The 14,791-nt window shown below is 37.6% G+C and overlaps 1 protein-coding gene across 1 annotated transcript; it reads right to left on the bottom strand.

Annotated features, from left to right (window-relative positions):
* Positions 1–988: 988 nt before the first annotated feature.
* Positions 989–2,980, bottom strand: LOC108404337 (olfactory receptor 4K1-like). The gene is made up of 2 exons (XM_017671867.3): positions 2,970–2,980; positions 989–1,916 (listed from the first exon to the last, which is right to left on the bottom strand). Exons 1-2 carry the CDS (start codon positions 2,978–2,980, stop codon positions 989–991), a joined length of 939 nt encoding a protein of 312 aa, XP_017527356.3.
* Positions 2,981–14,791: the final 11,811 nt, after the last annotated feature.

Below are 14,791 nucleotides of genomic sequence, written 5' to 3'. Positions count from 1 at the left end.
CTCATGGCATGAATTCAGGGATACAGTGAAGATAATGACAGATTCTGTGGCCAAAAAGGGACTGAATCAATCATGCTGATCTTCCTTCCATCTTTTCATGATTAAGTAGGATGCTTCTAAAGCTTCACTTAAAGTAAGTATGGGATATATTTCCTAATTACTAGTATATGTGATCTCGACTACTTTGAAATTTGCCCTCTCAAATGAAATTAACTAAAGAAAATCACTGACTAGTCAGATATCCTGCGGTCATTTTCAACTGATGGTAGGTTTATGATTAGTGATATAAAGAGCATCTGTATATAAGTGCTATGACTCTTCTCCTGGACAGTGTAGAGCACCCTTGTAACTTGAACTGTGGAATTGGTGACATTTATTGTTGCGTTATTTCTTTCAAAGCCAGAGTAGCACAACTCAGTCCTATATTTGCTACTACAGTTTTTTGGTATTTAGAGTTCAGCATAAATGGTAAGTATAATAAAACAGATTTGATAAAAATCACTACCTTATTTGTGAATGTGGAATATTTGCAACTGTTTATTGGAAAGAAGTTATTAGCTGAAATTATTATAAGTTATAACTGATAAAAACAGGGGAATCTTCATACAGCCTGTATGTCGCAACAAATTCTGTTTTAACTCAAATAATGCTAAATTGTTCTCTGTACTACCCCAAATAAGACATATGAGTTAGTTAATCATTAATATGGAGCTGATTTTAAAATGCTGCAAGATTTTTTTTAACAGCACCTGGATAAGGGAGAAACTACTTAGGAATTTTAGTATATGTAGTTGCTGTTTCAGGGAAAATGAAGTGAGCCACAAATATTGGAACAGGCATAATAATTCTGTACTGCATTTACCAACTCCAGATTGCCAGGTGCTGGTTCTCTAATAGTGAAAGACTGATTGTGATAGAAACACAGTAACAGTCATACATGTACATTAAAAAGGACAATTCGGGATTTACATTCCATCCTCACAGCTGTTTAAAAGACTTGCTTGGGACCCACATACTGGTTTCTTAGCTTCTTCATGGCTTCCTTTACATCTTTATTCCTCAATGTGTAAATCATGGGGTTAAGGAGAGGAGTGAAGACAGTAAAAAACACAGAGATAAACTTATCGATTGGGAAGCTTTCAAAAGGCCAAATATAGATGAAGATGAGTGGACCAAAGAACAGAACCACAACAGTGATGTGGGCAGACAGGGTGGAAAGTGCCTTGGATGTCCCACCAGGGGCTTGGCGATGGACAGTAGCAAGGATGATAGTGTAAGAAATGAGCAAAAGGAGGAAACAGATAAGAGAGAGCAGACCACTGTTGGTGAGCACTAGGATTTCTAAAACATATGTGTCTAAGCAGGCAAGTTTGATGACAAGGGGAAGGTCACAAAAGAAATTGTCTACCTTATTGGGTCCACAGAAGGGAAGATCTATTGTGAATACCAGGTGGCTGGCTGAGTGCAGGATGCCAGTGGTCCAGGAGACCCCCACCAGAATAATGCACACCCTTTGGCTCATGATGGTCATGTAGTGCAGAGGTTTGCAGATAGCAATGTATCTATCATAGGCCATGGCCACAAGAAGTACCATTTCACTACCCCCAAAAACATGCAAGAAAAAGATTTGTGCCATGCATCCCTGGAAGGTGATGGTCTTGTGTTCACTGAGGAAGTCTGCAATCATCTTGGGAGTGGCAAATGTAGCCTGGCACATATCAATAAATGAGAGATTGCTAAGAAGAAAGTACATTGGGGAATGCAAACAAGAGTCTGTAATTACTGTGAGGATGATAAGGATGTTTCCAAACACTGCAGCTCCATAAAACACTGAGAAGATAAAGAAGAGAAATAGTTGGAGCTCTCGAGAGCTAGACAGGCCCAACAAAATGAATTCAGTAACCACTGACTTATTGCTCCATCCATTAACTGAATCTGGGCTGCTGAAGTTATCTAGAGAAAGAAAAATAGTTAAAATGGATAATAAGCCCTTCACCATTTCACAAATCAAATAGATGCATTTATTGCAATAATGATTAATTATTCACAATGACACATCCCATTATTCACACTAGAAATTGCTATTTTTCCTGTGATTATTTACTTAATTCTATGAATTATTGTTATTTGTTTTTGCATTTATGGATTGGCAGGATAGATCAATATAGATTGATCTTATAGATAAGTCAATATGGAAAGAACTTGAGTATTTACATTTGCATTCTAACATCTTTGTAGGCATGTGCAAGATCTCAACAGTTCATTGAAAATCACGTATACTGACTTACACATTCAGATTACAAATAGCAGAGAATGAACTTGATGACTTTTATAGAATCTTGAAGGGAGAGGAAAGTTAAGCCAACTATAAACAGTCCAGGTACTTTGATCAATGACATCAGAGAAAGGAGTGAGATGTGGCAATGTATTTGTGATATCTGCAGTAGTAAGACAAGAGAGAAATTAATTTTAACAAGTTAGATTACTGTGAGCAACAGATTGTATTCACTTTTCTGAATTAAAACAAAGTTTACAGCAATGAATTACATGATTGAGGAGTGAAAGAAGTATCTTCCTAGAACCTCAGAGGCATACATCTTTTTAATCCAAGGATTTTTAGTATCTCAGTTGCACTATTTTTCTCAATATGATTTCTCTATTACAGCAGTTGAATTTACTAATGTTTAGTCTGACCAGCTACCTGCTATTCAAAGATGGACTGAATGCAACTTTAATTAGCATGATATATTTGCAACTTAAATTTATATTTGTACAATTGTTGACTAATCATTTTATAACATCTTTCTTTAATAAGGTTGATATCATTATAACAAAAATATTTATCCAAAACCTGCTAAATAATGGAACTGATGTAATTTTTCCAGTAAATAATATAGATTGCCTGTTCTATAACATGCATTCTTACAGACTCGGAACACAAAGCAATGAAAAAAAGGAGGAAAAAATACCCCACATTCATGTAGCTTACATCTTAGACAGGGTGACAGGGCTGGCAGAGGCAATTAAAAATAAATTAATATATTATGTCAGTTATTGGTAAGTGTGGTAGAAGAAATAAAACAGAGCAAAGGGACATGGAGTAAGCAGATGGTTAGAAAAAGCCTTACCAGGCAGGTTACATTTCAGCAAAGACTGAAAGAAGTTAGGAGCAAGACTTGACACAAAGGAAATAACAAGCATGTGCAGTACCTTATTTATGTGAACTAAGAATTCTCTTGGGAAACATCAGTAAAACTTGGGTAGGTTTATTAGAAATTAAACAAATGAAATTGTAGCTTTTAATCTTTTTTTGACACATGAATATTTTGAGACATGCGTAGCTGTCTTTTCTGAATGGTATCTACTTCATAGTCTTAAAATCTTAAATACACCGACAATTTTAGGTAATTATCAATTTAGTCTTAAAATAAGGACACACATTAAAAACTAGCCTTTTTATTTTTTAGAATGAAGTATGGGTCTAAAAATATCTTCCCAAATTCTATATTCCCATATGAACATCTATAAACAAATGTGTAAAATATTTTATAAATTTTCATGTAAATGCATGGTGCTCATTTAATCAGGCAGAATAAAATTGCAATGGTCTGTTCTTCTATGGAAGAACCCTTTGAAGCGAAGCTAATGACCAGATCTTGGAAGCTGGTAAAAGTCCCCTGTGTGTCTGAAGTCACACTCAATGATGGCTGTTTAACATACATTTCTTATTCATAGCATGACTCTTAAATGTTGAGATCTTTAAAAACATAAAAATTGCTAATTACTATTTAGCAGTAACTCACAGAATCTTATGCCTTTTAAGACATCTTACTATACTGTAACTATGTATATACCAGTCCTGATAAGAGTTTGCAAAACAGTAACTCTATTAAGCCAAAGTTTTCTGATCTTAAACCATTCCTCTTTGTCTACAATTAGTTCTATTCAACTGACTTGGTTCAGTTCTACAAGTACAGGCAGAATTTCTCTACAGACATTTTAAAAGTATTTTTTCCTTATTAAGTGATAATCATATTGCTTATTCACAGTTGTGTGATCAGCCTGTCTTCATAGAAAGCAAAAGAATGAAACTTTCCACAAGATGTCATAATATAAATGCACATAATATGAGATCAGAAGATCTGGTTTAATTCGTGGCTCCACTACTTCCTCTTTATGTTAATGTTTGTTCATTCATTCCAACTTATTGAACACCTACTTTATTATCTACCAAGCCTTCTGTAGGCCTGGGGATATAACTATATGATCAAATGAATAGGATTCATGTGCTCATACAATTCACCACAACTTTCTGAACTTTACTTTCTCATTTGTTATAGCATACATTTGGAAGAGTTGTGTAAATTATAAAATGAAAAATAAGTATTGAGTTAACATACTTTTAAAATTAAAAATCACATAATAAAGATTATCCTCCATTCAGATAAGGCAAATTTGAATAGAAAAATTTCTACTTCTGAGCAGATTAGCATCTTTGAGACTTTATTAGATAAAAAATAGGATTAAATCAGTATGGCAGTGTGAATAGAGCAGCGGAAATCTCCTCCCAAAACCACATATATCTATGAAAATATAACAAACACAACTCTTCCTAAAATAGAGACCAGAGGAAACAGGACAACATCCAGACCACATCCACACCTGCGAGAACCCAGGGCCTCGTGAAGGGGGTAAGACACAAGCCCAGGCCCAGAGGGAGCCGAGCACCCCTCCCCACGGCCCCTGGCGGGTGGAGAGGACTCAGCAGGGACGGAGAGAGAACCCAGGACTGCTGAACACCCAGCTCCAGGATTCCAGACCAGAGCGCAGACACAGTGCATGCGTGGGGTCCTGGATACTAGGGAAACACGGGGCGGCAGGACCGGTGAGCGGGTGCCTGAGGCTGACACTGGAAAACAAAGAAACGGGAGTGGTATTTTTTTACTTGGCGAACGCTTTTTGAAAGCCTTAAAGGGACAGGGACCCCAATACTAGGGAAACAGGGAAGCAAGACCAGTGAGCAGGTGCCTGAGACTGGCACCTGAGGACAAAGAAAATCGCGGGTTTTTCCTTTTTTCCCTTTTTTTTTTGGCAAGTGCTATTTGGAAGCCTTAAAGGGATAGAGACCCCAATACTAGGGAAACAGGGCAGCAAGACCGGTGAGCAGGTGCCTGAGACCGGTGCCTGAGGACAAAGAAAATCGCGTGTTTTTCCCCTTATTAAAAAAAATATTTAATTAATTTTTTTTTTCTCTTTCATTGTTGCTGTTGTTATTTTGGTTTGGAGAGTGCTTTTTGGAAGTCTTAAAGGGGCAGAACAGGACACTTAGCCCAGAGGCAGGGAATCTGGGGATCTCTGGGCACTCTAACCCCCTGGGCAACAGGGAGCACAGAGACCCCTTATGGAGATAAATAGCCTCCCAGCCGCTCCCCCTCCAAACGGGGCTCCTCCATTTTGGAGGAGCGGCCCCAGCCAGGCCACGCCCACAGCAACAGCAGAGATAATCTCCAGAGCAACAGGGCAGGTAGCTGAAGCCCTGTCTGCACACAGCTGCCAAGCATAAGCCACTAGAGGTCGCTACTCTCCCAGAAGAGGAAGGACACAAACCAAAAAGAAGGAAAGCTCTCCCAGCTGTCACTCATACCAGCTCTGCAAACTATCTCTATCACCATGAAAAGGTAAAACTACAGGCAGACAAAGATCACAGAGACAACACCTGAGAAGGAGACAGACCTAACCAGTTCTCCTGAAAAAGAATTCAAAATAAAAATCATGAAAATGCTGACAGAGATGCAGAGAAAAATGCAAGAGCAATGGGATGAGATGCAGAGAAAAACGCAAGAGCAATGGGATGAAGTCCGGAGGGAGATCACAGATGTCAGGAAGGAGATCACAGAAATGAAACAATCCCTGGAAGGATTTATAAGCAGAATGGATAAGATGCAAGAGGCCATTGAAGGAATAGAAACCATAGAACAGGAACGTATAGAAGCTGACATAGAGAGAGATAAAAGGATCTCCAGGAACAAAACAACACTAAGAGAACTTTGTGACCAATCCAAAAGGAATAATATTCGTATTACTGGGGTACCAGAAGATGAAGAAAGAGGAAAAGGGAGAGAAATTCTCTTTGAGGAAATAATTGCTGAAAACTTCCCCAAACTGGAGGAGGAAATAATCGAACAGACCACGGAATTACACAGAACCCCCAAAAGAAAGGATCCAAGGAGGACAACACCAAGACACATAATAATTAAAATGGCAAGGATCAGGGACAAGGAAAGAGTTCTAAAGGCAGCTAGAGAGAAAAAGCTCACCTATAAAGGAAAACCCATCAGGCTAACATCAGACTTCTCGACAGAAACCCTACAGGCCAGAAGAGAATGGCATGATATATGTAATGCAATGAAACAGAAGGGCCGTGAACCAAGGATACTGTATCCAGCACGACAATCATTTAAATATGATGGCGGGATTAAACAATTCCCAGACAAGCAAAAGCTGAGGGAATTTGCTTCCCACAAACCACCTCTACAGGGCATCTTACAGGGACTGCTCTAGACGGGAGCACTCCTAAAAAGAGCACAGAACAAAACACAAAATATATGAAGAATGGAGGAGGAGGAATAAGAAGGGAGAGAAGAAAAGAATCTCCAGACAGTGCATATAACAGGTCAATAAGCGAGCTAAGTTAGGCAGTAAGATACTAAAGAAGCTAACCATGAACCTTTTGTAACCACGAATAGAAAACCTGCAATGGCAATAAGTACATATCACTCAATAGTCACCATACATGTAAATGGACTTAATGCACCAATCAAGAGACACAAAGTAATAGAATGGATAAAAAAGCAAGACCCATCTATATGCTGCTTACAAGAAACTCACCTCAAACCCAAAGACAAGCACAGCCTAAAAGTCAAAGGATGGAAAAACATATTTCAGGCAAAAAACAGTGAGAAGAAAGCAGGGGTTGCAGTACTAATATCAGACAAAATAGTCTTCAAAACAAAGAAAGTAACAAGAGATGAAGAAGGGCACTACATAATGATAAAGAGCTCAGTCCAACAAGAGGATATAATCATTCGAAATATATATGCACCCAACACAGGAGCACCAGCATTTGTGAAACTAATACTAAGAGAACTAAAGAGGGAAACAGACTGCAATGCATTCATCTTAGGAGACTTCAACACACCACTCACCCCAAAGGATACATCCACTGGGCAGAAAATACGTAAGGACACACAGGCATTGAATAACACACTAGAACAGATGGAACTAATAGACATATATGGAATTCTACACACAAATGCTACAGGATACACATTTTTCTCAAGTGCACATGGAACATTCTCCAGAATAGACCCCATAGTAGGCCACAAAAAGAGCCTCAGTAAATTCCAAAATATTGAAATTGGATCTCCAGGAACCAAACAACACTAAGAGATGCTCCACTTCGCTAATTATCAGAGAAATGCAAATTAAAACTACAATGAGGTATCACCTCACACCAGTAAGGATGGCTGCCATCCAAAAGACAAACAACAACAAATGTTGGCGAGGCTGTGGAGAAAGGGGAACCCTCCTACACCGCTGGTGTAAATGTAAATTAGTTCAACCATTGTGGAAAGCAGTATGGAGGTTCATCAAAATGCTCAAAACAGACCTACCATTTGACCCAGGAATTCCAGTCCTAGGAATATACCCTAAGAATGCAGCAATCAAGTTTGAGAAAGACAGATGAACCCCTATGTTTATCGCAGCACTATTTACAATAGCCAAGAATTGGAAGCAACCTAAATGTCCATTGGTAGATGAATGGATAAAGAAGACATGGTACATATACACAATGGAATACTACTCAGCCATAAGAAGAGGAAAAATTCCACCATTTGCAGCAACATGGATGGAGCTGGAGAGTATTATGCTCAGTGAAATAAGCCAAGCGGTGAAAGAGAAATACCAAATGATTTCACTCATCTGAGGAGTATAAGAACAAAGGAAAAACTGAAGGAACAAAACAGCAGCGGAATTACAGAACCCAAAAATGGACTAACAGGTACCAAAGGGAAAGGGACTAGGGAGGATGGGTGGGCAGGGAGGGATAAGGGGGGGAAGGAGAAAGGGGGTATTAAGATTAGCATGCATGGGGGGGAGGGAGAAAGGGGAGGGTTGTACAACACAGAGAGGACAAGTAGTGATTCTAGAACATTTTGCTATGCTGATGGACAGTAACTGTAATGTGGTTTTTAGGGGGGACTTGGTATAGGGGAGAACATAGTAAACATAGTATTCTTCATGTAAGTGTAGATTAAAGATTAAAAAAAAGAAAGAAAGAAGGGAAGGGGGGATTACTCCTTGATAGGATAAAACTATTGGTAAATCAAAGATTAACGCATGCTTTAAATATCCTTAACTTTGATCACTTAAAGGGTGTCAGATGATCGGCTATGGAGGTACTCTTTTCTGATAATATTCCTTTCTCTTAATAAAACTTAAAATTAAAATTAAAAAAAATGAAAAAAGCAGTTCCTGTGTTCTGACCTCCAATGAGTTCTACACAGTGGTATAGACGGAATGTCAAAGTGTTGGCAAAGGGTCTCTTTGTTTTTATGCAGAAGATCAAGGCCTAGCTTGGCTACCCAGAAAATGAACTAAGATACGATATGAGGAGGAGCTTCCGGCATCAGCACTCTCTGGAGAACTCGTGACGGGGGATGATCATCAAAAAGCCTCCACAGGGATCCGGGCGATGCTGCCTTTGTGGCTACGTCTATCCCACCGATTCCTGGACTTGCTACTGGAATGAGGATGGAGATGTCTAGGCTGGCATATGCATACAGTGAGACAACGAATTTGACAGGATCTGTATTATTGGAACTCAACCAGGAGTTGGGAGGGGTGCAAGTTGTAGCACTCCAAAATCTTACGACTATAGACTATCTACAGTCAAAAGAACATATGGGATGTGAACAGATCCCAGAAATGGGTTGCTTTAATTTGTCTGATTTCTCTCAGACTGTTCAAGTACAGTTGGACAATATCCATCATATCATAGACTAATTTTCACAAATGCCTAGGGTGCCTAACTGGTTTTCCTGGCTTCACTGGAGATGGCTGGTGATTATAGATTTGCTTTGTTTATGTCACCGTATTCCTATTATGTTAATATGTGTGCGCATGTTAGTTAGTAGTTTAAAACCCATACATGCTTAAGTTACTCTTCAAGAAGATATGTCAAAGAAATAATCAATTCTCCCATGTTTTCTTCCATATGCTACCTCTATAGCTTTTCTTCTTCCTTCCTAATTACAACCCTTAAATAGAATGCGTGCCTCATATTGAATTTACCGAGCATCATAATTCCTCCAGGTGGTAAAGATACCTTGAGACAAGTGCTGGGCATAGAAGCCACAGGGCATAAATCTGCAAAATAAAAAGCTAACTTTTTCAAACAATATGGCTTCTCTCTCACTTACTAACTTTACATTTCCCTGTATGGCCCCGGAAGATGACTGGTTAGCCAGAGACAGGTAAGATTCCTCAAGGGAGGAACAACCTAAGACAGGCACAGTCGCAGGGGGGCCATCAGGTCAGAAATCAGGGAACAACAGTGGTGAAGCTTAGAATCTCAACTCCCCCCACCCCATGTTTTGAGAGAAAGCTTCTGCATCCGTGGATGTTTTATTGCCCTTGTCTAGCTCGGATTAGCACATAGTCTACAGGCACACACATGATCATCTACAATTGCTCTCTTAGACGCTAAACTATGTTTTCTACCTTTATCTTGCATCTACCTATGAATTCAGCATTTTATTAAAAATAAAAATAATAATAATAAAGGGAGAAATGTGGGATCCACATATAAATCAAGTATAAAAATCAAATGAATATTCATATTTGACCTGATTGTTTATAGTTCATAATGCGTGATCAAAACCAAAAGTCTCTGTGATGGATGCCCTTGTACTGTTCACCATGTAAGAACTTATTCACTATGTAAGAATTCGTTCACCATGTAAGAACTTGTTCGTTATGCTTCAGAAGATTGGAGACTGATGAGAATTAGGCTTGAGATGGATTAATGATTGTGCATTGAGCATTGACCCCCATATACAGTATTTTATTGTTTTTAACAACCATTTGATCAATAAATATGAGAGATTCCCTCTCAAAATAAAAAGGGGGGTGGGGGAAGAGGGCTTTGCCCATTTTTGATTTAAAAGAAAAAAAGGACAATAGAGAGTCAGAAAGGCAAGGCCAAATTTCTCCTCTGATTGTCCAGAAAGAGATGAAGAAAGAGACTCTAAATAAAGAAGCCAGTCCTGGGGTGAAACTGACACTGGCTTAATCCAAGCAGGATGATTTACAAAGAACCCCTCCAATGAAGGTCTGGGGATCCACTTAGAAAGAAATAAGCTGATATAAATAAAGAGTTTGAGATAGTTTTTTTTTAAAAAAAAATAAGATTAAAATAATATAAGAGAATGAAATAATCATTTCTGTAATAAATCTATAATTTATTGAAACAATGAAATCAAAGTCTTACAAAAACACTTTATAGCAAATACTATAAATAAGCCAGATAGTGTTCTTTATAGTTCTGTCTGTATTTACCTGAAATTACTTCCAATCATTAGAGTTCTTTAGCACTAAGCTGTAAAAGGAAGAAAGCAGGGCAAACCAGCAATAGAATTGTGTTTCCAGTGTTTATTATTGTTAGAGAAAGGAGGGTGTACTTTGATGTTTCAGTATAAAATCACCTTTGGAATAGAATACAGTGCTAAATAGCACCCTGGCTTGATATCATAATAGGGATACTCATTCCTTGGTCACTGACTTCAGTAAGTAATTGGAAGATCTCTACCTACGATAAATTTAGACAGAATGTGAAGCCAGCCTTCCACTTAAAATGTACTTTCTGGACTCGGAAGTTGATTTTTCTGAGCTAGGAGATTCAATTAAAAGCATTCCAGACAAGCAGAAAGAAAGAAGTGAAGTTTACAAGGCAAAGGATCAAAGTATGGAAGTTTCCCGTTTTGAACAAACTGTGGGGTGTTCAGCTCAGATTGACAAACCCAATAATTTAAAGGTTTTTATGATGCTGGAGATGTGAGACATGTAAAGAGTCCATCAAAGAAACGGAAAAGAAAGAAAATAGCTCAACAATGAAACCATATTTATATGAGGAAACTGACTTCTTGTCTCTGTGTATGTAAGTAATCAAACTGGTAAAGGCTTTTGAATATGAAGAGCTTGATTTAGTTGCCTAGCATTGGTATGCAACCAACATACCTATGTATGTAACTGTGATACAACGTAGTGAAAAAGAATAGAAGGTAGAAAAGATCCTCACTAAGAAAAATGGCCAAGTTATAGCATTCTGTATTTATAAACTGCTCGGAGGAAAGAGTTCTGCTAATCATAACAGCCAGTATTTTCTTAAACTTCATACAAAGCTCTGTACTAAATGTTTCATCTATTTTCCCATTTACCATTACAACAATGCTGCAAAGGAAGTACTGTTATCATCCCAACTGTTCAGTAGATGAAGTTAAACCTTAGCAGTAAAGTTAGTGTCACAAGGACACACTGCTGGTCAATGGAGATTTTAATACTCAAAAAAACATATTTAACAACTTTACATTGCCAGTTTAGATCTGATCACTGAGAACCTCTATCAGGGGAAGTATATCTGGTCATGAAAATCACAGTTGTGTGCCCATTTCTATTATCTGTTATCATCTCTGTTCTTTCAGAACTATGTATTAATATGCTCACCTTTACTTGAGGGCTTCAGTCCACCACCTGTGTTAGTAGTGACAGTTATCAGACATAGTTGGTGCTTTTTTTCTCACCTTTTAGAATCTCATATACATACTTCAAGTTCTCATGCTCAAGAATTCAAGTTGTCTTAATACTAGTAATCAATTTCACCCCAAATCTCAACTCTCTGAATGATAACGCACACATTTAATTTTTTGCTTGATGTGATTATATCCCACATACCAATTTTGAAAGAAATCCCAGTGAAGCTATAAGAGGCTGAAGAAGGGAAACCTCTAAAACCTGCTGTTTTTTTTTTAAAAAAAAACAGTAAGTCACAAAAGCCCATAAAACAAATGTTTAAGTATCATACCACATGCCCCCAACATCTCAGGTAACCAATACCATAGATTGCAATAGCCAATTAAAGAACTTCCTTTGTGAAGTGGAGTCATCTTGCTGTGGGAGTTATTAACACAATTTTTGTCACTTTCCCCCAAAACAAGATGGTAATAACTTTTAAACCATTTGCCTGTAATTGCAACTGAGGCATATATCCCAGGGGAAATGTAGTGACCTAGAAGCTTGCAACACCTCCATTTACTCTTATTTAATAATTAGTCCCTCCTTATGCTGCCTTTTGCATTGTTTAAAGTGGGAGCACTAACCCATATCCTCAGAGCCTGATGGAAACTAAAATAGAAGAAGTATAAACCTGGGAGTGGGCCTAAGAGAATTAGAATGTTCTTTTCTCTAATCTTTGGTTTCTTTCTTTTCGTGGAAATATTTGTGATAAAGTTTTTCAAAGTCTATGCCGCATAATATGCTACCAATAAAATCCAGTATTTTGTCACTTCTCAGGCACTTGACCAATAGAATCAGAAAGAAAGAACAGTTGGGCATAAGTAGATAGGACTGCTTAGATATCCACATAGGTAGCTTTGGGATGTTTTGAAAAGATACCTCAGAGCAGTAGAAGGAATAAGAAAGTCTCCAGTAAAGAGCAGGTGACAGAGAGAAGATAGCTTATGTTGAGACACAGAGTAGAGGCCCAGGAAATTTAGTGAGCCTACTAGAGTATCCCAGGCTTTTCTTGAGTTCTCAACTGATAGACCAAGATCCTTCCTGACATATTTCCTTTAATATTTCACAGACATTTCAATTCTCCTGCTTCCAAACCTATTCCTCGACTCTGACCATTCTAGCTAATGCCATCTCTGCTGACCAGTGGTTTCAGCCAGACACTTAGCTCTTTCCCTTTCTTCACTTCTTTTCCAAATCCTGCTTTCCCTTGTTCCAAAATATTCCCAGTTTATCAAATTATTTCCATGTTAACTCACTGTCTAAACTTTCATTAACTTTCTTCTTTCTTTTTCAAAGGCCTTAGCAGTAGTCGTCTCCACCTTGTACCATTGACTTTTTCAAATCAGTTCCTCCAGAGCAAGCTTTAAAAATAAAGTCAGAATAAGTCTAAGAATTAAAAATGGTGAATATGTTCCATTGCTGTAGAAATGAAATCTAATTGCCTTACAGGGTCCTTCTCATTTTCGTTTTGCATATTAGCATTCAACCTCGTTTCTTCTCACCCTTTGCTCAGTCACTAAGCTCCTGTTTTCATTTCGTGGAACACAACCCCCCTTTCTACTTCAGGCAGTTTCCCTTTCTCTTTCCTCTGTTTGAATATTGTTTTGTCAGGCTCTTCATAAACTATATCCTTCTCATTTTTCAAGTACCAGATGAAAGGTCATTACACAGAACAGTTTTATCTGAAAACCTTTCCTGCCTCTGAACTACTAATTTTAAACTTTTTTCATTTCACAACACTGTTTGTCCCCACAGAACACTATTACAATTTTAAATTTTTATTTATTTGTTTATTTACATGTTGATGTTTTGTTTTTCCTTCCCTCATCTCTATTCCAAGATGGTAGGCATGAGTCTCTTGGGATCACTGTTGTATCCCCAGCACCTGCCACAGAACCTAGTAAATTGTAGGTGCTGAAATAATATTTAGTTTGGGCAAGTAAGTGAGGAAATGGTTGCCTTTATACGCTATTCGTGGATATGTACATTGGCGTAACTCATTTACAGGGTGATTTCCTAGTAGTTAGTAAGATTTAAAATGCATGTATCTTTGCATATATTCTGTGTGAAAATATGCACATAGGTTGTTCAGTACATCAGTGTTTGCAATAACAAAGTGGAAAACCTAAATATCTGTAAATAAGTTAATGGATTATAAGATGCTGTGGAGGAGTGAAAAAGATGCAGCAGATCTATGACTGACCATGGAGAGATTTCTAGGACACATTCTTTAAAAAAAAAAGCAGAAAGAAAACACACTTCCTTTTACATAAAAAGAGAAAACCAAACACATGAAAACTCGTTTTGTATATATATGTGAGTTAATATGATATGATAACAGGAAACCCCTTGAAGGATATTTATAAACATTTTGGCAGTTATTTCTCAAAATGATATAGAGGTGGACAGTGGAGGCCACACTTTTTCTGTATAGGAACTTGTTTTATTGTAATTTTTAACAAAATGGCTTTAATAATGTAAATATTTAAAATTGGTAGCTAATAGACTTTGATTGATAGCTTAGGATATCATCTTCTACATACAAGCATTAAAATACTGGCTTCCACTTAGCCTTTCAATTTCATCATTTATAAAATGTGAATAAGATACTGACACACCATATAACTTTCAAGTTATTGGCACGTATTAGACATTCAGAAAGTGGTATTATGACTTTAGGTATTATTAGCTTAGAAATTCTCAATTTCTTTTTTTAAATGAGGGATTGTTTGGTCATTATAGATGATGTAACTGAATATATGCTAAGTGTAATAAAAACAGTCATAACTCTGTTGGTTCACTCTTATTAATCCCCCAACAGTATTTAAGGAAGGAACATTGCCTGGATCTGAGCTGTCAGCTTATGAGAGTGTACTTTCTCGGACTATGAATCAGGACACAATTTATTGTGTTGCAAAGGAGAAACACCTTTTAAAAA

This window comes from Manis javanica, chromosome 8 (assembly GCF_040802235.1).
Source record: "Manis javanica isolate MJ-LG chromosome 8, MJ_LKY, whole genome shotgun sequence".
NCBI classification, from domain to species: domain Eukaryota; kingdom Metazoa; phylum Chordata; class Mammalia; order Pholidota; family Manidae; genus Manis; species Manis javanica.
The sequence above is the reverse complement of the archived record's forward strand: the minus strand, read 5'-3'. Positions and strand labels throughout refer to the sequence as shown.